At 37.2% G+C, this 27986-nt stretch overlaps 1 protein-coding gene across 7 annotated transcripts in view; it reads right to left on the reverse strand.

Moving 5' to 3' along the window:
- Window positions 1-27986, reverse strand: part of PLXDC2 (plexin domain containing 2) — a 330127-nt gene that overhangs the window by 99907 nt on the left and 202234 nt on the right. For all 7 annotated transcript variants that reach the window (XM_039331379.1, XM_039331380.1, XM_039331377.1 and 4 more), the window contains one exon: window positions 18547-18616. In XM_039331379.1, the coding sequence (XP_039187313.1) occupies window positions 18547-18616 (70 nt within the window). The remainder of the gene's footprint in view (window positions 1-18546; window positions 18617-27986) is intronic.

Below are 27986 nucleotides of genomic sequence, written 5' to 3' on the forward strand. Positions count from 1 at the left end.
ATTTGTTCTACATTTTACGCTCCTTAACTCATCGTTGCCTTTTACCTTCAATAATACTTCCTTCCTCCCTCCAAGAGCTTATATTTGACATAATATGCCTCATATTTGCTGAGCATGTTGCTTTTCTAACAAAGCCAGATCACAGAACAACTCAGTCAGGTAGTCTGATATAAAATAAAGATCAACTACTAGCAAAAGGAAAATAAAATGCATTGAGAATTAGAAAAAGACAAGAAATGATTTGCTATCATTTGGTTTATTTTAAGTAGCCACCATCAAGATCAGAGAGCCTATCTAAAAACAAATATACTCCCATTTACCCCTCCCCCATCTAGACGCCACAAAATTAGTACCTACAAATATACTTAGCATTTATATTACATTATTGGGATGGTTATTATTCTTTGTTGCACCAGCAAGGAATGTTAATTTGAGTTCCATTCTCACCACAAGCCTGAAATTTTTATTCAACAATGTATCTCTGGAGATTTGCAAATGTCTTTATAATTTCATCAAGATTAGTATTGGGAAAGAAAAAGATAACAATTATTCCACATCCTAAAGACAATCTTAGAATGGGTAAGAAAATAATAAGTTTGATATTGTACTTGAGTTTGGCAAAGAGATGAAAAAACAATCTTCTACAGCTTTTAAATATTGCTTTTGTCCCAAACAAGTTAGAGATTTCTTTTGCTTGGCTAATTCTCCATGTTATTCTAGACAAACAATGCTCACATTTGCAAAATCAATGTACAATAAACACTTGTGAGATTGAGCTTGGGCAAAGATGCTAGCTGACTGAGAAGAGGTTAAGGGAAAGGCTTGATATGATTCCCTTCACAATCTTTTAAAATAAAATTTCAGGATTTAGTCTGTTATATAACCTATGATTCAGGTTTATAGTTCTCACAAGCTTTCTCTTTTCATATGCAGACTCACTTTTTTACTTTTTTGTGATAGGTTTAGTGGCCAGTTTAACAATCCCTTGACACTTTCAATACAGTACATATCAGTGTTAGATCCTTGGTCTAGACTAATTTATTAAGGAAATGGCATCAAAATCCTTGAATATTCAGAAAGAAAGTATGACAAATAGAATTAGTTTAAGAACAATTCATCACTGTAACTTAGAAATGTCACTCTGTACTGTATATGTTAAGTCTCCTGCATGTGCCAACTTGAAGGCAATTCTAGGTCTTCAATTTGGCACACATAGATGGCAGACATGTTAATCTCCCTCAAAGGCATACACACAAATTCTCACACACAGATTCCATAGAAATAAAAATATTAAATATTGCCTGAACAATTTCCTGCTGTTTTCTGGGCAAGGCTTTTCAAAAGTAGTTTGGTATTTTGTCCTTTGCAGGGCTGGGAGAAAGTGACTGATGACCAAAATCCAAGGCTTTGTGCCAAAGACAGGACTAAAACTCATGCATGGTATTCCGGATTCTAGCTTGATACCTTAATCATGACCCCAAACTGGGCCTCACATTCAATATAACTATATTTAATAATATAATGTAATCAAAAGTATTTGAAAAAGTATATAATTCTGAAGGTTCGCCTTCAAATTAATGAGAACACGCAGATTAACTTGAGAAAGTATTCAAGGAATAGGAATATAGGAGTCCTAGCAGCATTTTGTGACACCAATAATCATGTAACCCCCTCCATTCTTTCAATGCCAGATGTGGTGTATATAATCAGATGATACATTACAAATAGTGGGAAAGTTTCTGTGTTTCCTTCCAGCTGAGTGCTATGAAATTACAAGGTATATGCAAGCTTGTTTCCACTTCCCCACCTAAAGGGCAGGTCGCAATGCAGTTATGGCTAGAATTAGCAAAAGTAATTATGGCATGCCACTGTATCACATTTGCCACAAAACCCCATTTGCTTTCCATGCAAAGAAAACATTGATTTCTACAAAGTAACGGAGAACTTGCCTAGACAGAGGCCCTAGTGAAAGTAGGTGATGAGGGAAGGTGGGTATGCTGCCAATTTGGTAAGCAGGGACTCTTACTTACGTATTGTAAAAGGCCTATTTAGGTTAAGGACATATATTTATTTTATTATTTTTATTACTGGCTTTTATGCCCCTTCAATACAGAGGAACTCTTAGTGTTTTACATTTTTTTCTTTTAGTAAGAATATTAAAACAACAATACAATCTCACAAAAAAACAACTTCCAATAAAAATAAAATTATAAAGAAAATTATGGTCCCTGGGGAAAAATTCTGATCAATAGCTATAGGTATCTGGGTCCTCCCTAATGCTATTAATTGTTGCTTTTGGGTTTAGGATTTTCTTGCAATTAAAAAAAAACATTTTTATAGTTATTCTATTGTATTCTTATCTTTTGTGCTCCTCTTGAACCATAATTTGGATTGATTTTTTTAAAATCAAAATTATAGAAAATTATTGTTGTTGTTAATTGCAAAGTCGTGTCCGACCCATCGCGACCCCATATTTATTTCTATTTATGCTCTCTGTTTACAATGACTTAAAAATATTATTCAAAAACATTTATTGTTTAAAAATGTATACTGTATAACATATTAAAAAATCATTAAAGGTGCTTGTTGATTTCTTTAGATTTTATGAGTGCCAAAGGTTAATCCATCCATTGAACTTATGAATATGTTTCTCTTGTTCTGGCCCCAAACTATAAATTTATGAATCATACTGAAGCCTAAATACTGTATTTGTTTTTAATAGCTAATCCTGCATATTCTCTCTTATGTTATGGTTAGATTTGTGATCAATTATCATTGATTTCTGATGAGTTCTTTAATATGATGGTCAAGTCATCTCTATTCATCACCAATATAACTCTTCTCTGGGATGTAAAATGGACTGATGGATAACATCCTTTGTCTTTTCATTTTGAAAATGCATAAACAAAGATCCACTATTCTCTAAGCAGTTTTCAGAATCAGCATATTTTCCCCAACAATCTGCATCCTCATTTTAATGACCTTAGAAAAATGGAAGGCTGACTCAACCTTGAGTGTCAGAATCATGTTCCTGCCAGTGGGCAGAGTTAGCCTACAATATTGTATTCTAACCACTGCACCACTTGGCTCCTAAAAAGGTCCATATGTTGGTTGTCTTCCCTTAGAGAAAATAAATACTTAACCCTATGTTTCTCTTTAATGTTCACTACTGGCACCGAGAAACTGTTTGCTATTTATGTTAGAGAAGCATCAGATCTCATAGAAATGATTATTCTTTTTTTAAAAATTTTTTTTATTCATAATACAATTAAAACAAAAATGGACAAACATGACATTCCAGAATGAATTTTCCTAACAATTTGTTTCTCATGGTACAAAAACTTAATACATCGTCCTTAACCTCTATATAAGCCTCATCCTTCTATACAATACAATTGTATATACAATTATATGTACGTAGGTCTTTGGTTATTCGGGTTTTCTCCCGCGTAAAATTGGAAGTGTCTTGGCAACGTTTCGACGAAGTCCCATTCGTCATCTTCAGGCTGGTGTTTTCAGCTTCGTGCTTCGAGCAGCAATGTGTGCTCTTAGCTGTTTCTTCCTTTTAACTGCCAGTGGGGGTATGAACTGATTGGGTGGGAGCTTGGCTGTGTTCTGATTGGGTGGAGGTGTGTTCTGATTGGTTAGGGGCTTGGCTGTGCTCTGATTGGCTGGGGGATTGGCTGTGCTCTGATTGGCTGGGGGAGTGTTCTGTTTGGTTGTGCTCAGGTTAGTCTGAGTTACAGGGGGGTTTAAGATTTTGGGCTGCCTTGCTATTTTTTGGCTTCGTGTTCGTGGTTGTGCCTCATCTTCATGGAGGGTGTCAGTTTGCTTCATGTATGGATTGGAGGGGTTTAAAGTGGCTAATGATGCAGCTGTGGTCTGGCTTCTGGTTTGTGGTCGTGCCTCATCATTGGTGTGGCTTTGGGTTTGCTTTTTGCGTGGATGTGTGGTGGTGACATCCTGTGTGGTTTTTGTGAGTGTGGGTCTGGTATCATTTTTTGTGTTAGGGAGTCGTTTGTCAATAAGGGCGGGTTTCCAAATGGCTGGTAGGCGGGAGGTATCATCTCGCTTGTTCATGCTGTGTGGGCGTTTTTCTATCTCGATGGCTTCTCTGATTATTCTGTTATTAAAATGTTCACTTTTGGCAATGGTTCTGGTATTTTTAAAGTCAATTTCATGTCCTGTGGCTTTAAGGTGTTTGGACCAGGGAAGATGTTGGTTCCTCTTTTTTGACTGAGTTCTTATGTTCTTCAATGCGTGCACTTATTCTTCTGTTGGTTTGTCCGATGTATGTGGTGGGACAAGTGGTGCATGGGATTTCGTATACTCCTTGATTTTCTAATTCAATTTTATCTTTGGGGTTTCTAAGGATGGTGGATATTTTTCTGTTTGTGCAGAATGCTGTTTTGATGTTGTGTTTATGGAGGATCTTACTGATTCTGTCTGTGGTGCCTTTTATGTATGGGAGGAGGGCTTTGCCGTTTTCTTGTTCTTTGTCTTGGATTTTAGTGGGGGTTTCTTTTTGGATTAGGTTTGTAATCTTATTTCTTTGGAATCCATTGGATGTTAGTACATTGGTGAGAGTGTGTAGTTCGGTTTTTAGGTGTTGTTCGTCAGCTAAGCATTTTGTTCTGGAGATGAGTGTCTTGGCTACAGAGTTGATCTGTGCTGGGTGGTGGTGTGAGAGAGCGTGCAGATAGCGGTTTGTGTGTGTTGCGACCTCGCATTCCTACACAACTGCCGAGATCAAAATCTAATCCCCACATGTTTCCAACTGAAATTCCACTCCAACTCTGCAGCCACCAAACGGATCCTGAAAAGAACAGAATTGGCCCTAATCAGAAATGAACTTCACACAAAAAGATTCCTCCTAGACCGAATTAACAAAGATCTCCTCACACTCCACCTCAAACTCAGCAACAAGATCCACCCCGCACTTTGGGACAAATCCAAACAACTCGCCGTCTGGAGAGCCGAAACACAGACCACCCTCAAGACAGATACACACACCAACAAACTCCGAAGACTACAAGAACGCCAGAAACAAACCCCTCCTCCCTCACAGCCACACATGAAACAAACAGTGCATAACATCTCAGATAGGATCCTCACCAAAGCCGAAACCAATGTCCTTTCCAAAGGATTCAACTTTGCAGTCGCTCCCAAACACATCCCCACTGAAACCATTATATGTGGAGTTGAAACCAGCCTGACCAAAATCAACCCCGACGATGCTAACAGAATCAGACTCGAAATCACCAACATCCTCTGCACCAGCAAGCCACCCAAAAGCAACTTACCAAAAGAGGAACAGACAGCACTACGTAACCTGAAAGAAGACACCAGCATAATAATCCTACCAGCAGACAAGGGCAACACCACGGTGGTTATGAACACATCTGACTACCAAACCAAATTAACCAACCTACTCCAAGACTCCACATACAAACCCCTAAATACAGATCCCACCACCTACCTGGAAAAAACCACCAGATCCAAAATAAAAGCCTCCCCCATTAGCGAAGAGATCCAGCAAAGAATCATTCCCAGAGAGAAATCATCCAGATGCCCCAAACTCTATGGTCTCCCCAAGATACACAAAGAAGGAACCCCACTCAGACCTATAGTCAGCTCCATAGGCTCACCTCTACAAAACCTAGCCAAATTTCTCGCCAAACAACTACAGCCCTATGCAGAATCCATCACCTCACACGTAAAAAACTCATTCCATTTATAGAGATCATAAAGAAACAAAACTTACAGCCCAGTGACCTACTCGTGAGCTTCGATGTCATATCCCTCTTCACCCAAGTGCCTATCAAAGAAGCCTTGACAGCTATCCAAAACAAATATAACCCCCCCAAACACATCTTAGATCTGACCAACCACTGCCTATCCAACACATACTTCAGCTATAATGGACAAAAATACAAACAAACAGAAGGAGCACCCATGGGATCACCCCTCTCACCTGTCATTGCCAACCTCTACATGGAACACTTTGAAACCCAAGCTCTAGAAAAATCGGATCACAAACCCAAACTCTGGCTCAGATACTTAGACGACACCTTCATAATCTGGCCACATGGGAAAGAAAAACTGGACAACTTCCTCACATACCTCAACAGCCTACACCCCAAAATACAGTTCACCATGGAAAAAGAAGCTAACAACCAACTTCCCTTCCTGGATGTCTTAGTCTACAAGAAATCCAATGGCTCCCTAGGACACACCATCTACCAGAAGCAAACACACACAAACCGCTATCTGGTACATATTTAGCCAATCTTGTGGGTGGGAGATGCCATCTATAAAACATTTTTGTAGAAGTTCTCTTTGTAAGAGATGGCCAAAGTAAGCTTCTTATTTCTTGCCCATAGTTCTTGCCAGATGTGCAGATCAAAATTAAGACCAAAGTCCTTGCTCCAATTCAACATAGTCACTTTTACTTGTTCTTTGTACATTGCCTGATCTAACAAATAGTGGTATAATTTTTTAATCATTTTATCCTCCAACCCCAATATTATTTTATCCAATTCTATTGGTTTTAATTTAATGCGTAACTCTTTTTTATCTTTCCAATATCTCGCCTGCAGTTGCAGGTATGCCCACCATTCTAATTCTATCCCTTCATCCTGGAGGGTTTTCCTGGATTTCAATTCCCCTCTTTCATCTAAGATATTTTTATATGTTATGGTCTTGTCTAGTTGGGTAAATTTTGGGTGTACATATATTTCTAACGGTGAGATCCAACTAGGTACTTGGGTATAATTTGGTTGCCAAATTTTTGTCCATACATCAATAAGAGCTTGCCTAATATAGTGTCTTTGAAAATATTTATGTACTTTATATTTATGATCCCATAATATGGCATGCCATCCTATTTGTAGGTCATGGCTCTCCAGACATAATAGTCTCCTGTTCTTTAATAATATCCAATCTCTTACCCATACTAATGCTGTAGCCTGGTAATATTTCTCCAAGTCTGGAAGACCAAATCCCCCCCCCTTTCCTTTGAGTCCTGAAATAATTTTAATTTAATCCTTGCTCTTTTAGCTTGCCAGATGAATTTACACATCATTTTGTTCAAATTTTGAAAAAAATTCTTGTCTAATTTTATAGGTATACATTGGAACAAGAATAAGATTTTTGGCAACACATTCATTTTAATCACCGCAATTCTGCCCACAAGAGAGAGCTCTAGGTTAGTCCAAATATCAAAGTTTTTTGGAATCTGTTCTATTAACTTATCATAGTTATCCCTTTTAAGTGTAGCGCATCTGGCAGTCAATTGTATCCCTAAATATCTAATTTTATTTGTGATTTGAACACCTATTCTGTCAACCAATTCATTGTTCTGTATTTTAGTCATATTTAGTCATATTTTTGACGAGCATTTTTAGTTTTTTCTTTATTTATCTTTAAACCTGCTATTTCAGTGTTTCCATCAGTCTTGTCCCTGATTGTAATGGTTCTTCAATTATAAAAACTAAATCATCTGGAAGGCTTGTATTTTAAATGTCTCTTTCTTGATCTCTAAACCTTGGATCTGTTCATCTTGCCGGATTACTCTAGTTAATACCTCAAGAGATAATACAGTGGTGATAGTGGGCAACCTTGCCTCGTGCCTTTTTGAATTTGAAAACTCTCAATCGGTTCTCCATTGATTATTACTTCACATTAGTACCTACATATTTCATAGTGACTCCCATATTTAAATTATATTTCAATCATATCCTGCATCTACACTGTTCTCCTTACTCATTCTATTCTCTATTAGAATGAAGTACCATTCTGAAGTAGCATGTTATCTCCCACCAAAGATCTATTAGTGGGTGTTGCAGAGCCATAAGCAGCCTGCCAGGTGTTATACTGTAGCTTCCAAAAACTGGTATAAAAATGTAACTTTTATGGTGACATAAAATGATAATATATGGAGTTAATATATTAGCAACTTTTTGTTTGTTTTTTTCTTTTAACAATCCTGTAATCCTTGCATCAGAGTGGAGTTGGGGTGAACAGAGCTGAGCATTTACTGGCCAGATGCCTATGTGGAATTTGTAGCAGATATTTTCTCTTTGTGCCCAGAGAGAAAAATATCTGCCACTACCTAGGATCAAATTCACAGCTTCCTGATTGTGAAGCTAGAGAGCTCTACCTCTAGGCCACCATGCTGCTCTACTCATATTTAATTAGTTGAATTTAGAAATATATACAGGAAGGAAAACCTGATTAAGCCAAACATACTGTTGCTGTTTCTTTCCTTTCTTGTGTATGAAAAATGTTAAACTCTGTGTCGTTAGATAGTAGTTAAGATTGCTTCTTTCTTTCCTCTCATTCCCAAAGCAATTCTGAAAGCAATGGAGACACACTTGAGAAATTGGGAAAATTTATCACTTCCAAACCTCATTGTTCTGAAGCCAATATCTTGCCTAACCTAGAATGAGCAAAACTGAAATTGTGCAATAACAGTCACTCAAACATGAATTGTTTATCAGTTGCCTAATGATTTATCAATATAAATTCTGTTCAGAATTGTTTCCAGGTTTTATTTTATTTAAACCTCTGCATACTTTCACACTGAAAGTATGTTTGCAAAACACAGGATTCTAACACAAGCTATTATTCATTATCTTCCATAGGAGACACAAGATTTCAGTTAATTGTATAGTTGGAGAAACTACTAAATCAGATATCATGAAGGTTTCAGTCTGAGTTCAATGGCCTTCTGATCACATCTTCACTAACTTCCAAATGTCGACAACTGCAATTTGTTGTCTTTAATGTTTACCTATCAGGCAAGATCACAACTTATATGTCAATTTTCAATTGTGTTACTATGGAAACTTCTAAGTGTACAGAATGTAGAAACAACACACTCAACACACTCAGCACATTGTTGTGGTGAATGAGATGGAAGATGAAAGCATCTCAAAATCTCTTTCATATTTATCAGCCATCCAAACTGAAAGTATTATTTAAGAGTTATTTTAGAAGGATGAGAAGGATACTGGTTGGAATAATGATAATCACTACTTAATGCTCATCTTGCAATACAGGGAAATTCTGCATGTAATTCCTTCTGGAATTATGCAGCATTTTACTTTATTTTTTATTTCAATCAGAAGCTATTTGCCTGGGGAGTTTGTTTCTGTGTTTTCTCATAAATCAATGGATTTCAGTGAATCCCTCTAGTTTAGACTTTTATTTGAACAGGAGATTATATGAAGATCTGAGACAGCAGTTTTACATAGGAAATAGACAAAGTGGCATAGATTGAAAGGAAGACAAGGGACATAATTTACATGTTAAAATACACCTTATAAGACATTGATTGAAAGGATAGCAACTCCAAAGTTAGTATAGAACAACTGTAGATAGAAAAGATCATATAGTCACATAAGTTCACTCTGAAATTAAAGCTTAGATATAGTGGCCTTAAATTACAGAGCAACAATTTTAAGTTGAGTATCTGTAGAAATGTTTTGAAGGTAACGGTAATATTAGACTTTTGGGGATCCTCTAATCTAGGTCATTCTACAATGATCTTTTTTTTAAATATAATTTTACTGAAAGCTTAAAAAACAAGAGTAAAAATTAATACAAATTAAAACAATAAGGAAGAAAAAAGAAATAAAAGAGAAGGCTAAAGTGCAGAAAACAAAAATGAAAGTAAAAGAAAAATAGAAAAGAAAGAAACAAGATATAAAGAAGTGGCTTCTGAACTGCTTTAAAAAAGTTGTACGGTAAGTACAATTGTAAATTTAATTTATAAATTTCTTCTTAGTAATTTATCCTATCTAACTGTCAAAATCATAGCTCATAGGTTCATTTTTTTCTGTTTATCCTGCAATGATTACTAAATCTTTAGGATTTTATGGAATAATATAAACTATCATTTAGTTAATAAATGATACAATGATTGGATTAGAATATGAATACTAGTCAATATATACTTACTTAAAGAATTAGAACTGACATTATTTTAAAAGCATAATGATTTTAAAACATGCTTCATAAGATAATAATTCTCAGGGCTTCATAGACTTTGACCAAGTGACAAAATTAGTGGATCAGAGGAATGCTGTAGACATAATTTACTTGGACTTCAGTAAGGCATTTGATAAAGTAGATCACAACCTACTACTTGACAAGATAGAAAAATGTGGGGTAGACAGAATCACCACCAGATGGATCCGTAGCTGGCTGACCTGCCGTACTCAGCGTGTGGTCCTCAATGGAACTGCATCTATATGGAGGGAAGTGTGTAGTGGGGTGCTCCAGGGCTCTGTTCTGGGCCCAGTGCTCTTCAACATCTTCATCAATGATTTGGACGAAGGGATAGATGGGGAACTCATCAAATTTGCAGACGACACCAAGCTGGCAGGAATAGCCAACACTCCAGAAGACAGGCTTAAGGTACAGAACGATCTGGACAGACTTGAACACTGGGCACTAACTAACAAAATGAAATTCAATGGTGAAAAAAGCAAGGTTCTACATTTAGGCAAGAAAAACCAAATGCACAAGTACAGCATAAGTGGCACCATGCTCAATAGTAGTAACTGTGAGAGGGACCTCGGAGTCCTAGTAGACAATAACCTAAATATGAGCCAGCAGTGTGCTGCAGCTGCCAAAAAGGCCAATACACTGCTAGGCTGCATTAACAGAGGGCTAGAATCAAGATCATGTGAAGTATTAATGCCATTCTACAATGCCTTGGTAAGGCCACACTTGGAATACTGCATCCAGTTTTGGTCACCACGATGTAAAAAAGATGTTGAGACTCTAGAAAGAGTACAGAGAAGAGCAACAAAGATGATTAGGGGACTGGAGGCTAAAACATATAAGGAACGGTTGCTAGAATTGGGTATGTCTAGTTTAACGAAGAGAAGGACAAGGGGGACATGATAGCAGTATTCCAATATCTCAGGGGCTGCCATAAAGAAGAGGGAATCAAGCTATTTTCCAAAGCACCTGAATGCAGGACAAGAAGCAACGGGTGGAAAATAATCAAGGAGAGAAGCAACCTAGAACTAAGGAGAAACTTCCTGACAGTGAGAACAATTAATCAGTGGAACAACCTGCCTCTAGAAGCAGTAAATGCTCCAATACTGGAAGTTTTTAAGAAGAGACTGGACAGCCATTTGTCCGAAATGGTGTAGAGTTTCCTGCCTGAGCAGGGGGTTGGACTAGATGACCTCCAAGGTCCCTTCCAACTTTACTACTACTACTACTACTACTACTACTACTACTACTACTACTACTACTACTATTATATAATCAGACCTAAAAAAAATCCTCAAAGAACACTATCAACACAGAATGTTGGTTAAAATTATGGGAAGTTTCCAGATAAATCTGCAACTGAATAATTAGGTTTTATTGCATAATTCATGTAGAAATAGATATATAAAACAATCTTCATATGACATTTATACTTTGAAGGGGACAATGTTGCTAAATTATAGCCATTTTTATATATTTTTCTCCATATAAAAAAATCCTAATAATGCTCCTGTCACAAGGGCTTTTTCAATCCACTCATTGAAAGAGTTTTAATTTCCAACAAAATCCAATGGGACAAATTTTAATTCCACATATGAGGGTATGCAAAATGTAGCTCAGATGAAAGGTATTATATTGCAAAAATAGAAAGACACAACTTTGCTTGGAAGAGGTGGTCTGTATCCTCTCTTCACCTTGTCTGGCACTTGTGAGAACTATTTGGCAGGTGCTGGTATGTGTCAAAGCATCTTTTGGCTATTGCCAAAGTGTTTATGGAGGCCATAGTGGGGACTGAGTAGCTCCCAAAAGCAATTTCAAGAGTATGCTTTGGGTTAGAAATATAAAATTTACTCAAGCGCAAAATTTAAGAGAAAATTTTTGTAAAATGTTTTATAGATGGCATTTGGATCCCCAAAAATTGTCCCGCATGTATCCAAATTTACAGCCCAAATATTGGAGATGTGGAAGTTTAGATGCAACCTATTTTCACATTTGGTGGACTTGTAGAGATATAAAAGCTTTTTGGATTAAGATTTGGTGGAATATTCAAAAGATTTTTAAGAGAAAGATAAAGTTTACTCCGCAGTTATTTTTGTTGGGTATTATTGTAGATTTTGATGTTAAAGAAATCAATTTGATGTTGAATCTTATAACAGCTGCAAGATTATTAGTGGGGCAATATTGGAAGAAAAACTCTCTGCCTACTATGGAAGAATGGATACTTAAGGTGTCTAATTTAGTAGAAATGGCGAAAATCTCTGCATATTTGAAGGATTATTCACAAGAAAAATATATTATGGTTTGGAGAAGATGGATTGATTACATTCAAAAAAATTATGAAACTGAAAAGTATTATCTTGCATATGAGTAGATTTTAGATAATTATTAATAGTTTTAATTATATTATTATTTTTGTTTATAATTCATTAATACTTGTCTTGAAAAGGAGTTAAAGTGCGTTATGGTTTTGATTGATAGTATAGTTGGTTAATGTTAGTTAGATTATGTTTGTTTATTTGTTACCCTGTAAACAGCTCTGGGAAGTGGGGTGGGAAGGGGTGGGAGGGGTTTATATTGTATTAAATTTGTAAAACTTTTAATAATAATAAAAAAAGAGTATGCTTTGCATGGTCTTTTATCAAAGGGGAACATCAGTTTCAAAAATTTCAGCTTAACTCACGAAGAGTTTTCCAGCTGAAGGCCCTCAATAGTCTAGGACAAAATAATAATAATAATAATAATAATAATAATAATAATAATAATAATAATTGTCGATAAGAAAGACAAAAAAGTCTGGATAGTGGATGTGGCAGTGCCTGGAGACAGCAGAATAGATGAGAAAGAACTGGAGAAGATAACAAAATACAAAGACCTACAAATAGAAATAGAAAGACTGTGGCAAAAGCAAGCAAGGGTAGTACCAATAGTAATAGGCACCTTGGGTGCAATCCCAAAACAACTGGAGCACCACTTGAACACCATTGGCATTGACAAATTCTCTATTAGTCAATTGTAAAAGGCGGCTTACTAGGAACTGCTTCCCTCCTGCGACGATATCTGTAATACCATCAAACATCCACATCTGCCTGTCCCAGGTCCTGAGTAAGGACTCGATAGGTAGACAAAATGCCAAATCCAGTCTGAACATCTGGCTGACTATGCGATGATCCATAATAATAGATGGCTCTATTGACTTGCATTACTGGAATATATTTTTTTGTCCCTGGCTTTCAAATAAAACCAGTAGAGGGAAGCAGTCTTTTCTCACATTATCTCATTGCCAGGCTTTTAGAACATGTTATCAGCCCAGAATACATTGGAATATAGAAGATAAGGATGCAAAAGAAATTCATCAGAGTTGTCTTTTCATGAAAAGTGTTCTCACATCTGTCTTAGCAGATTCTATCACTATAGAAATGGACGCTCATGGAATATATTGTTGTTACCAATTCGAAACAGTACAAAACCTATAAAATATGTTTATTTGAAGAAGTTATGTACTAAAAGTCCACATATCAATTAGAGGATATTTTATATAGACCAGTGCATTTTAAGAAAGATAAACGCAATGTTTTGCATTTTATTGGTAATTACACAAAAAGAAAAATTAATGCAATAATTCTTCTTTGCTTTTACTATTACAAAATGGACTATATTTGGACTAATGTGCACATGTTCTAAGTTTGAAATTAGTAAATATCTGGTAAATCCTTTAATTTTTTTTAAAGATCTGAATGAGGGTCTATGCAGGTAAGATCACTGAACTGAACACTGAAAAGATTAAAACTAATAAAATTAATCAGCTAAACATAATAATGCAAGTATTAATATCTTGTAAAATATCTTGACTAGAAGATATTTTACACTCCAAATCCAGAAAAACCATCTAGGCTATTAACTTCTTATATCTGAAAAGTACTGCTATAGTCTGATGAACCCCTTTATGGATTACTGCCTTGTTGTGGCGAAGGGGCTTGCGTAACTCAATGAAGCTATAAGCTATGCCATACAGGGCCACCCAAGACGGACAGGTCATAGCAGAGAGTTCTGACAAAATGTGATCCACTGGAGAAGGAAATGGCAAACCACTCCAGTATCTTTGCCATGAAAACCCCATGGACAGTACTAAAAGGAAAAAAGATATGACGCTGGAAGATGAGCCCCTCAGGTCGGAAGGTGTCCAATATGCTACTGGAGAAGAGCAGAGGGCTAGTACTAGTAGCGCCAGAAAGAATGAAGCGACTGGGCCAAAGCCGAAAGGACGCTCAGCTGTGGATATATCTGGTGGTGAAAGGAAAGTCCGATGCTGTAAAGATTTTTTCTCCATAGGAACCTGGAATGTAAGATCCATGAATCAAGGCAAGCTAGACGTAGTCAAAAAAGAGATGACAAGACTGAACATCGACATCTTAGGAATCAGCGAACTAAAATGGACAGGAATGGGTGAATTTAACTCAGATGACCATCAGGTATACTACTGTGGGCAAGAATCCCTCAGAAGAAATGGAGTAGCCTTCATAGTCAATAAAAGAATAGGAAAAGCAATACTGGGATACAATCCCCAAAATGACAGAATGATCTCAATTCGAATCCAAGGCAAACCATTCAATATCACGATAGTCCAAATCTATGCCCTAACCACTGGTGCTGAAGAGGATGAAATTGACCGGTTCTATGAAGCCCTACAGCACCTTATAGAATTAACACCAAAAATGATGTCTTTATCATCATGGGGAATTGGAATGCTAAGGTAGGAAGCCAAAAGATAAGGCAAGTTTGGCCTTGGAGTACAAAATGAAGCAGGGCGCAGGCTGATAGAATTTTGTCAAGAGAATATGATGGTCATAACAAACACTCTTTTCCAACAACCCAAGAGACAGCTCTACACATGTACATCACCAGACGGTCAACATAGAAATCAGATTGACTATGTGCTCTGCAGCCAAAGATGGAGAAGCTCTATAGAGTCAGTAAAAACAAGACCAGGAGCTGACTGTGGCTCAGATCATGAGCTTCTCGTTGCAAAATTTAAGCTTAAATTGAAAAAAGTAAAGAAAAGCACTAGGCCACTCAGGTATGAACTAAATCATATTCCTGATGAATACACAGTAGAGGTGACAAACAGATTTAAGGAATTAGATCTGATAGATAGAGTGCCTGAAGAACTATGGATGGAAGTTCGCAACATTGTACAAGAGGTAGCAACTAAAACCATCCCAAAGAAAAAGAAATGCAAGAAAGCAAAATGGGTGTCTGAGGAAGCTTTGCAAATAACTGAGGAAAGAAAGGAAGCGAAAGGCAAAGGAGAAAGAGAAAGATACACCCAACTGAATGCAGAATTCCAGAGAGTAGCTAGAAGAGATAAGAATGCCTTCTTAAATGAACAGTGCAAAGAAATAGAAGAAAACAACAGAATAGGGAGGACCAGAGATCTCTTCAAGAAAATTGGAGATATGAAGGGAACGTTTCATGCAAAGATGGGCATGATAAAGGACCAAAATGGCAGGGACCTAACAGAGGCAGAAGAGATTAAGAAGAGATGGCAAAACTACACAGAAAAACTATACAAGAATGAGCTTAATGTCCCAGATAACCACAATGAGATGGTCACTGACCTCGAACCAGATATCCTAGAATGTGAAGTGAAATGGGCCTTAGAAAATCTGAGCAACAACAAAGCTAGTGGAGGTGACAGTATTCCAGCTGAGCTATTCAAAATCTTAAAAGACGATGCAGTAAAAGTGCTATACTCAATTTGCCAGCAAATTTGGAAAATTCAACAGTGGCCACAGGATTGGAAAAGGTCAGTTAACATTCCAATTCCAAAGAAAGGCAATGCCAAAGAATGTTCAAACTATCGCACCATTGCACTCATTTTACATGCTAGTAAAGTTATGCTTAAAATCCTACAAGCTACTCCAGCAATATGTGGATCGAGAACTACCAGAAGTACAGGCAGGATTTCGAAGAGGCAGAGGAACTAGAGATCAAATTGCCAACATACGCTGGATCATGGAGAAAGCTAGGGAGTTCCAGAAAAACATCTACTTCTGCTTCATTGACTATGCAAAAGCCTTTGATCATGTGGATCACAACAAATTGTGGCAAGTGGGGAGTACCAGACCATCTCATTTGTCTCTTGAGAAACCTATATGCGGGTCAGGAAGCAACAGTGAGAACTGGACACGGAACCACTGATTGGTTCAAAATTGGAAAAGGAGTCCGGCAAGGCTGTATACTGTCGCCCTGCCTATTTAACTTATATGCAGAGCACATCATGAGAAAGGCAGGGCTAGATGAATCAAAAGTTGGAATTAAAATTGCCGGGAGAAATATCAACAACCTAAGATATGCAGATGATACCACTCTAATGGCAGAAAGTGAAGAGGAACTAAAGACCCTCTTGATGCGGGTGAAGAAGGAGAATGCAAAAGTTGGCTTGAAACTCAACATTAAGAAAACCAAAATCAGGGCATCTGGCCCTCTCAATTCCTGGCAAATAGATGGGGAATAAATGGAGGTAGTGACAGATTTTATTTTTCTGGGCTCAAAGATCATCTCAGATGGGGACTGCAGCCAAGAAATTAAAAGACGCTTGCTCCTGGGGAGGAAAGCTATGGCAAATCTAGACAGCATTCTAAAAAGCAGAGACATCACCCTGCCAACAAAAGTGCGTATAGTCCAGGCCATGGTTTTTCCAGTTGCAATGTATGGCTGTGAAAGTTGAACCATAAGAAAGGCTTAGCACCAAAGAATTGAAGCCTTTGAACTATGGTGCTGGAGAAGACTTCTGCAAGTTCCTTGGACTGCAAGGCGTTCAAACCGGTCAGTCCTAGAAGAGATCCACCCCGACTGCTCTTTAGAAGGTCAGATCCTGAAGTTGAAACTCAAATACTTTGGCCACCTAATGAGAAGGAAGGACTCACTGGAGAAGGGCCTAATGCTGGGAAAGATTGAGGGCAAAAGAAGAAGGGGATGACAGAGAATGAGATGGCTGGATGGAGTCACTGAAGCAGTAGGTGTGAACTTAAATGGACTCCAGAAGATGGTAGAGGACAGGAAGACCTGGAGGAACGTTGTCCATGGGGTCGCGATGGGTCGGACACGACTTCGCAATTAACAACAACAACAACAACAGTCTGATGAAAATTATTTTATGTTGTTAGAACCAAACAAAATGTTAATTAAGTACTCAATGTAAAGTTTATCCTGTGGCTTTCATTTAAGCTTGCACACCCAGGCTCAGTATTGGGACCACTAGGTTTGAATTTTGGACAGCTAAGCTCTTTCATTTCTGACTTTCACTCCTGCCCCTCAGCATGGATGTTAAAATTAAGGAACCTAATTGGAAGCTTGGTGCTTATTTTTCCCCTAAGCCAGTATCTGAAATTTTATGTTAGACGGTCTTTCTTATTATTACAAAACGTTTAGGCCTTTAGTAGTTTCCCAGTTTCTGGAATTAGTATTCATAGGAATCCCATATGATATATCCACCTCTAGAACAATTAATTACATTATTAATGGCAATACAAACTGATTTTCATCAGACATGGGAGTCAAATAACCTTCGCAAAATAAGAATTGAGGACAAGTATACACTAATTGCCCAAATGAGCCAGCAATCAGTGTTGGCTCTTTTCCCCCTCTCTCCTTTTTCATTAATCGAGGGTCAAAAAAAAAAAATATAGCCAGTAAAAAAAATTATAATGAACAAAGAAATACAAGCTGATGAAAACAGAACTAAGCAGTATTAAATTAATCTAGTTTTTTTAAAAATCTCCAGAATTGGGCAACTTCAAGTATAGAATTAATTGCAGTTTTTGGCCTAAAATCCTATGCTAGTAGCAATCCCATTGGATAGTGAGGAATTGGCAAAGAATGAGATCATAAAAATAGGGTACAGCTACTGCTCATTATTGATGTCTCAGCTCTTCAAAGTAGTCCAAACCAGGAAACCAAATCCAAGAACACTAACACCAATTTCATTGTACAAATACAGTAATAGAACTTTGCAAGTCCAAAAGTGCTTGCCTCCCCACCCCGCCTTTACATTTCAGAGAACAAGAAGGGTCAGTTCTGAAATGCTTTCTCAACCCCATTCCTGCTTTGGATTCAGATTTAATTTACGAGACCATTGTCTAAGTTGCAGCTCTTCCTCCTGTCTCTCAAGGTGATTTTTACAGCCTATTACATGATGTTATCTCAGTCATGTATGAGGAAATGTGACATTTTCAACCATATTTTTTCTCCAGTAAAAGACACCTTCTCTTTCCTAGATCATATTTGATTGTTCAGGCAAAGAAAAAAGAAACTCATTCAAAAGGATTAGATTTTGTATGTGTGTGTGTGAGAGAGAAAGAGGTGGGAGGAGGAAGAGAGATGCTTGCATAAAAAATAGACTGAATTTGAATGTATCCTCACATACTGGCTAATGCAAGCTCTGCATTTCCTTAAAATATGAAGGAAATCTACTTGATCTGAAATGTCAGATTTTTGTCAGATTTATTCAAAGTGAACTGTAAAGAAGCCACTTACCCCCAGTTGCAACAGTAATTTCACGTAGGAAATGGCCATAAAATGGAAAATCGAAGGACAGATTCACTCTCTGCAAGGAACAATACCAGAAGATAAAATTAATAAAAGAAATTAGAGCAAAGAACCAGTCACTTCAGAACATGATCCAGTTCTCCATAGCTGTTTTCACCTTAAAGCTTTTTAGTCTTTTTAGTCTTCCTCATGTGAGGTTTTCTTTTAGTATTAAAGCTGACTAAAAAGATTTAGCAATATATAAAGCAGCTTTTTTTAAAATCCCATAATTCTCAGGCAGAATGGACATACTGTTTTGGGTTTATTGAAGTTCTCATCCAACCCACTGGAAGCACACCAGATTGGGAAGCTTCATAAAAAGAAAGAAGTTTAAAAATGTTAAGTGAAATATGAGTCTGCATCCAGGTACATTTGATGCTATCCCTACCAAAGTAGATAGGCCAGGATTGAATTTGAATTTCTCTGTTTGCTTATATTTCCCTGAACTAATTTTATTTTAGTCAGTTTATATTCTGTCTTTCCTCTAGAAGTTCAGGACAATTTACTTAAGAATATTTTTTCATCAACAACAATCCTATGTCACAAACTTGATTAAGGCAGAATTCTGTTTAAAGCCACACAGCGAGTTTCCGTAGGTAAAAATGGAACTGAATCAGATCTAATCCAATGATTTAGCTATGTAAGTTTGTGAATCCTGACAATGCAGTCAATATTATATTGCCTGGATTCAGATACTTAGCTAAATCATCAACTCATTTCCTTGGATTTGGTTAACAGCAATGTATGAATGTAGCCACTGTATTTATAGATGACGTTAATGGTTTATGCTGCATAGGCCCAGTCATACTGTGACTTAGTCAATGCCCTGTTGTTAACTATGGAGGATATATGAAATCAAACAAATTTCATTAGGAAGAAATAGTTCTGTCTTGAGTGTCACTAATAGCTCTTCTGATTTGTGAAAAGGAGAAAGAAATCTTTGTTACCAGTTAAGATCGGACAGATAACAAGAAATGCATCTCTTTAAAATTCTGCAACTTATCACCATCAGTTCCCTGCAAAAAACTAGCCAAAAACTCCAACATGAGATTACAGGATGAGTTCCTTTCTATGCAAAGCACAAGAAACTTCTGCTATACAGAACTCTGAATTAATTTCTGGAAAGATGTTCTGCCATGTAAACAGTCACTGATCTTAAAACAGTTACTTTACATAATCTTTGCAATGGTCCTGGGCAATTGCAGAAGCTGCCCGGGACCAGACTGAGTGGCGCCAGCCTTGTGCACATGCGCAAGGCGTGAAAGCACTTGGCAATTGTTGCCATTGTGTTTGGGACCTTTAGCTGATAAGAGAGGCCTGCGTGCCTTCAGTTGCCGCTGTGTTGAAGTTGCTATTGGCAATAAAGTACCATCTGCTTCAAGATGAGCCTTCAGGCGTTTTTATTGTTCTCAGGACTTAACACATTCACTTTAGAAAAATTCTCTAGATGAAATACTTAACCTGATATCAACTGTACATTTAAAGCAATTTAAGATTAGATTTCCTTTCTTCATAGTAAACCAGAAATCTTTAATATCTGTTTACAACTGAGAGCATTAACTCTATTCCACAAACATATATCCCAGATGAAAAAGAAAGTGCAAAATGCAAGATTTTACATAAAAATATTTTCTGACATGGTATTAATAACATTTGTATAATATCAGTGCTTCAAAGTAGGCTAGATCAGGAAATAGAATCTACAAAAAATAATGGAACTCTACTGATAAAGGCTTAATGGAAATGCATTCAGTGAAATGTTTTCATTTTAAACATGATGAGCTAAATCCAATTTTAGAGATGTATTTTGAAGCCAACAATTTATTTTGGGCTTTTGGATGTAGCAATTTTTAAACTATTTTACTAGTTGCTATGAGTTGCTATTATTATATTAACACACAAACTATGGTTTACAAAGCACCAAAGTTGATCTTAAATATCACAACAAATCAAATTCAAGAAAACCACATTTTTGTTCCAAAGACCCTGGACTATTTTCTGTTCTTCTGTCATATGATTGCTGCAAATATTTTCATCAAGATAAGTTGAAATTAATTTTAGGAAGACTGTATTCAATGTGCAAAAATAAGCTTGAATGATTGTGAACCGGGTTACATATACAGTAGTGGCCAAAATTGTGGAAACCTTTTGAGAAAAGTGTACAGTAGAAATACCATCTTTGGTTAAGTTTCCACCAATTTTCTTCTAATTTCTTTATAACTGTACCTTGTTCACTTAATAATATTATTTTAATCGCTTTCTGGGCGACCAGTCAACTCTTTGCACCATTACTTCAATTTGATTACGTTTTACAAGCTCACTAAATGAAAGAACACAAAAAAAAAAACCCAACCAACTTGATAGTGATCACATAACACACTGACAAATGTCCGCCTTTTAGCTCAATACATGACATCAATAACTGAATCCTACTATAATCTGATTGGCTCATTGCCAAAACAAGATGACATCAGATTGCCTCTCTAAACACTCATGCTCATTGGCTACAATCAGATGAAGGAAAGCTATCTGATATCAACTTAAGCAAGTTGTGCTTCCTTTTTCTGGTTATTTGGCTATAACTTTTCATAGAATACAGTACAGATAATTGAACAAACTTTGCTGCATTAGATTCTTGATTAAATTATCTTTCTATTAATATAGAATTTTATGGTACTACTCCCAAAAAAAAAGTGATGTTATTAGCCATCAAACCTCAAAAATACACTTTTCCCAAAAGGTTTCTACAACTTTGGCCGCTACTGTAGCCCAAGGAAGTAGGCAAGCAGGCTAAATAAATAAATAAAAATATCATAGGTTAAACATGAAAAGAGAAAAGTTAGCTAGCGCTCAAAGCTGTGATTTTCTCTGTTTGATTAAACTGAGACTATATTTTCTAATTTCCAGAATAGTGAAAATTATGTTTGCCCAGATATACTCTCATTGAATTCATGGCAGTTGATTCTGAGGACCAGTGTATTTAAGATTAAAGTCTAATTTACTTTAAGTAATCCTCTGTAAAGGATTCTTGATATATTCATATTTACTTTCCAGTTCTTATTCAAAATTAAAAACTTACCCTAGTTTCAAGCTGATGAGTTAGCCAAAAAAAGCACTTCTTTATTTACCTTCCAATATTCTCCAAGTATATCCACAAATGTTTTCTTATATCTTAAGGAAAATAAGAAAGGAGGAAAATATTTTCCTTCCAATATTTTCTTCCTTACACATTTACTCTTTTATTGCAATTTCCAGACTCTTTCTTTAGAGCTCACAATCCTGATGCTTCTTTGATCTTTACACTGTCTCATGTAATCCTCCTCTCTTGCAAAAGCTTTAAGTTATTTTTTCCCCATTTACTCCTGCTCTTTCCTTAAAGGCAACTCCTTTGTACTGCTGGACATAGAGTCCAATGAGCCTCTTATTTGAAGCCTCTTTGTTTGATGCTTTCTTTTCTAAATATGTTTGCACAAAAATAAATTTCACTCTCTTTGATGGCATTGGTTCCATGTAAAGATTCACAGACTATAGATATAAGGCACCTTTCTCATTACAGTTTACAACTGATGTAAATTTTAGGCCTTAATAGCCTTGGTTCAAACATAACCTAGAGTAGGGGTCATCAACTTGTGAGCTGTGGGCCACTACCGGGCCATGTAAGTGACTGGCTGATGTATGCATGTGCGCACAGCCTCATGTGAACGTTGCCATGAGCGTTGTGGGTGTTTGTGGTCCCTCTCACACGAGCATTTCCACAAGCATGGCAGGCATTTGTGGCGCCTCCCACTGAGTTCTTTCAGATTTCTTTAAATCACTATTGTGTGTGGTTGCTAAAACAAAAAGAAAGCAGATCTTGGCTCTTAAAAACTTCCCTTCCACACTTTAGTTACAAGAGATCAAATATATTTATTGGTTTCATAACAAACCATTGTTTATTGTTAAACTTCTTCCAAATAGTCTTAGTTTTTTGAGCAACTTTTTCTCCTATGCCTTCCCATGAAAACCTGAATATATCCAAACAGCTCGATAACTTCAATTATGCAAATGGCCCATGTATGTTATAAATCAGGAATGAATATCTGCACTAAGTAATTTTCAAATTTTTCCCCATTCTTCTTGTCAGGATCTTGGCTTATATTTAGCCATGGTCTCTGTATGATACTGGTTTATTTCAAAAGTTGATAACACAAATTAAGCTAGAATTGCCAGGTTAGAACATAATGGGATTTAATATAGTCCAGAAACTTTAAATCAAAGCTGATGTCTTACAAAAGAGAGCAGACTGAAATAATTTATACTGAAATATTGGTATGATATTTCCTTGTCTCAACTTCTTCCAGTTCTTTTCAGATCTTAATGAACAGTGAACACTTTTACATAAAGAGACATAGCTCTTCCTTTGTTCTTTAGAAACACATATTTAAACAATCATTTCCTTAATTTGCTCATTTTTTTTATATCTTGCATCTCACAGAGTTTGCTCCATCAAAAGTGATTGTCTACACTGCTCCAAAAAAGCAACCTTCTCCTCAGTACCTTTAATTCATGGATGTAGTACTTTTTTCAGCCTAAGGAGAGCTTCAGCCATTGAGCAATATGTCAAGACTTGCTCTCTAAAGCAAATATATATTTTAGAACTTTATTCTTTTTTTATTCTTCATTATTTTATTCTTCATTTAATGGAACAATATAGGAGAGAAGGGTATCTCTTTTTCCTGATTGTCCATTAAATCAGACATTGCTGATTTATCAAATCAGATGATTTCAGCAATACACATCAGTTACATTATGCCAGCCTGGAAATTGACAGTGATTTGAAGGTTGGTTCTTTGCTGAAGAAATCTGATCTGTTCTATAAAAATATGTTGTATGATATCAAAATACTAAAGTTGAACTGCATTTTATTTTTTTTATTCTTCATTCTTCTGCATTCACAAATGCAGAGAGACCCATTTCAATTCTGATATTAAAAATGATAGATGCAGATAGCCCTCAACTCGCAACCATTTGAAGTTACAATAGCACTGAAAAAACTGACTTATGACTGGACTGTGTGAGTGGTAGGCCTCGCTCACACAAACATTGCTGTGAGCGTCATGGGTATTTGCGGTCTCTCTCTCGCATAAGCGTTGCCACAGGACTCACAGGTATTTGCAGCCACACTTGTGCATTGCCGTGAGTGTTGCAGGCATTTTCAAATCACCGTGAGCATTGCGGGTGCTTGTAATCCCACTGATGGTTCCAGTCAGGTGAGCAACAAATGTTCATGCATGTGCATGTGCATGTGCACATGCATGCATTTGCCTCCTTACAAAACCATCCCTTCTTTCCTCTCTCCTCCTGCTCCGAGCTGCCAACCCCAAAAGGTTGTGCAATTCTAGTCACTAGTGCCATATTTTATTCTTCATTTAATGGAACAATATAGGAGAGAAGGGTATCTCACAATAGGAAAAGCAGATTTTCTTCAACTAAACAAATATTTAATCAGATAAATATATAGAACACCTACTGTTATGAATCAACTTATTTTAAAATGTAACCTATAATTTAGACCAGCGGTTCTCAACCTGTGGGTCATGACCCCATTTAGGATCGAACGACCATTTCACAGGGGTCGCCAAACAATGCAGTTCACCATTTTTTCCCCTTTTCCTTAGCTGTGATACTCCCTTTTATTCTTGAATTGGCTTTCAAAAACCAATAGGAATTGTCCAGGCTGTCTCTGCCCTGCTGAGCCCGCCAAAAGTCCCATTCTGCAAATGGTGCTGCAAGTTGTCTGCAGTGAAGGCGAGCTGTCTGGAAGTTTCCACCCCTCCCTGCTGAGCAACTATTAAAAATGTAAGTAAAAGAGGGCCAGGGATGGGAGGTAGGAGGCCGGCAGTGCAGGGAGGGTTGCTGGCACATGTAGGGCCCAGCGGGTGCCTTAGCTCCCTTGGGCTGGGCCAGCTGGTGGCCCAGCCGGTGGTTGCCTTGTGCCATTGCTGCCCCTTGCCAGCTATGCCTCGGCTGGCGCAGGGGGCGGCACCAGGCATGCACGGCGCTCCCAGGCATGGAAAGTCCTCGACTTACGACCGGTTGGGGGTCGCGGCATTAAAAAGGTTGAGAACCATTGATTTAGACATATAATTTCTTGTGTACCATAGTATTATGTGCTCCTTTCTATAATTTTATTGTTATCCATTCTATGCTACATGCTAAATAAATAAATAAATCATTTTGAACCTTCTATCCCTGCTTTCCTCTATGTAGAAAAAATCTTATAAGTAATATTTTAACAATTTAAATCTTTGTGTGTGTTTTCATGTGTGTGTTTGTTCTTTTCTTTAGGGAGTTGAATTTTCTTCACTAATTTTAGCATGATATAACATTACACTTTACTGCATAAGGATGAAATGCATCTTTTTAACAAGGACAAAATAAACAGGCAAGTTTTGACAAGGCAACTGTTAGAAATTTAACACTCTGACAGTTCTCTTATCTGCCTCCTTCCGACCTCTTCTAAATTTATTATCTTTGAGAAACTGGAATAAAGCATAAAACAGTGAGGTGATGTCAAGTCCAAGTAAGAGCCACATTTTTTTTCTTGTTCTTTCAGAGAAAAAAAGGTTATAATCTAGATTTAACTGTAATTGGTATTCTTGGTTTTTTTTTTAAAAAGGCTGAATGAATTTGATATATGAGATCCTTGCATATGAATCAAATAGCCAAGGTTAAACATATTAAATACCTACTTGATTGCAGAGCCACTTTCTAAGAAACAGTCACATTAATTTGGATCTGGTAAAGGGTAAAGTTATTATAAAACTATTATTTGGTAATGGGTTAGCTAAAAGATAATTTAAACTAAGATATGTAGAAATAATTGTTTTGGTCAAAAAGGCAACCATTTATTATAGCAGATTACTAATCTGCCTCTTAGTAGTTCATAGACTGAAAATATCAAGAAAAAGCAGAAAAACTCATGTTTGCTTTCTGACTTTGTAAATGGTAAAAGTGATGTCAGATATTCTCCTGCATTGAAGTATTTTGCCTAAAACAAGATTATTTCCAAAAAGCAAGACTTGCATCCAAATATTTGTCTTTGTGATTAATAATTTGAGAGTAGTTTCCAGTCATTTCAGAATTCCATTTTTAATTTTTGTATACATGATCATGCTTATGAAAATGAATTGCCTCAATAAGAAGCAAGTTACTACTCTCATACCTATTTGGTTCCTCTGTAACCAATTCTCATTTTAATCTTCAAGTTTCTGCCACTGCTTTCAAATATGGTTCATATGAAAAGAATTTAAAGTAGCTACCACATGAGCATAACTATGCTATTAGGGCATTAATCTTATTTATTTATTTGTGTGGGTGAGACTTACAGTTGCTTTCACATAAACATAAATAATCTTTAGATGTCATCTTCAGATTGTTAAAATTGTTAATTGAATACAACAGTTAATAACCACAACAAAAACAGATATTAATTACTAATGCTTAACATTATTTTCCTCAATGCATTCTTCTATATAGCATAGATCTGATTAGAATGAGAATTTTACATATAAACCTGTAGATCACAAAATTATTTCAAGTGAAAAGTACCATTAATTTATATAATTTGCTATATGCCAATCCTTAAAGTTAAGCAAAGTCAAGAAACAGATACCACAGCGTCCTGTAATGCTACTTTATTGTTTTAGAGTATAATAACAGAATCTTGAATGGTTGTCCAATTTTCTCTCTATCTGCTATTATGCTAAACAAAATCAGGACAGTGTTATTATGAGCTTCTTTCTCTGATTTGCTTCCATCTCTGTACTGTATACTATAGCCTCGCTTAGCAATTATTCAACATTATGACAAACTACCAAAAAAGCTACTACCTGTCCTCAAAGATATAATTGCCACTCCTGCCCACATGATTATGTGATTGCATATTACATGCTTGGCAACTGACTCAAATGAGAATTGCAGCATCCCATGCTCACATGACCATAATTTGTAACATTTTTTTGCGCTGTTTTTCAAAAGAAAAGGGCAAACCCCGGCCCACCTAGGAGATACGTTGGATTTACTTAATGACCATATGGCTCATTTCATGAATGCAGGGACTCGTTTTATCAGCATCGCAAAAATAGTAAAACCAAGTCAGGTCATGTGATGACGTGCTTAATAACTGCAATGACTTATGACCAAGATTCTGGGCTCATTTGTGGGTGTAAATCAAGAATTACATATACTATTTTCTGAAAGTTTCTTCTTAATGGTTCATATTTTCTCTAAGTTGTCTTTAAATTCCTTTATATTACATATTAATGGAGTCTGGTCCTGCTTCTTTATCAAGATTCTGACCTCATCACCAAACCAGAATATGCATTATAATTATGCAGCCATAGACTTCAATTAATTTGATTCTGTATGCTAAACTGCATGAATACTTGCATGTTGGAACAGGTTATTATTTTATATTTCCTATCATTATTATTTTTATAATAATTTTATTTATATTTATAAATAACTTAGGACAGCGATGGCGAACCTTTTAGAGACCAAGTGCCCAAACTGCAAACCAAAACCTACTTATATATCGCCGGGTGCTGGGTAGGCATGGCCCACTGGGTGGGTGTGGATACGGCAGTCATGGCAGACTGGGTGGGCCTGGCCAGGATGGGCATTGCCACCTTGATGCTGCTCCTGGAGATGGATGCCTGTGGGGGCCGCGCCGGGGGAGATCCAGGGGGTCCCTGGCAGGTAGGGCGGAGGGTAGAAGGCTCATCCTGCAGGGGAAGGCAAGGCGAGGGAGGGGGCAGTGTGGGGATTAGGGTTAGAATGCCACTGCTTTCCCCCCAGGATGGAGCACCCTGCCGTGGTCCAGTGACAGCAGCAAAGCTCATCCTCCCCACTCAAACAGCCACCAGCGGCTCCTGGGCTCCATCCGAGTTGAAGAAAGCAAAGGCGTCACAGTGGGATTGCTCTCAATAAGGCGGGTGCACACGAGCAAGCAATGCCCCTGACTCTTATTGTTTGAGAGCAATCCTGCTGTTGTGCCTCTGCTTTCAACTTGGATGGAGCTGAGGTACCCAAGCTGCTGCACTGCCTGCCCCTGCCCCCTATGCCTCAGGTCAGCACAACCAGCAGCTTGCTCAGGTCCATTAGGCTGCTGCTGCCAAGGAGAAGAATAGTGAGGTTTTGAGCCAGTCAGCCGGGCAGGCAAGGAATAAGTCAGTGGCTAGCTGGCTGGGGAGGAGGAATAATAGCTGCTTGGGGGGATTTGCCAAGCCTCAGGGCTGCAACATTGGCAGCTACCCCCACCCAGCCCATTTCCCCAGTTCCATTACCGGCCGCAGCTCCCTCAGCGACCTCCCCACAGCCCTCACCATCAAGTTTCCATTATACAAGCT

This window comes from Crotalus tigris, unplaced genomic scaffold (assembly GCF_016545835.1).
Source record: "Crotalus tigris isolate CLP2741 ecotype Arizona unplaced genomic scaffold, ASM1654583v1 scf7180000024437.13266115, whole genome shotgun sequence".
Taxonomy (NCBI): Eukaryota; Metazoa; Chordata; class Lepidosauria; order Squamata; family Viperidae; genus Crotalus; species Crotalus tigris.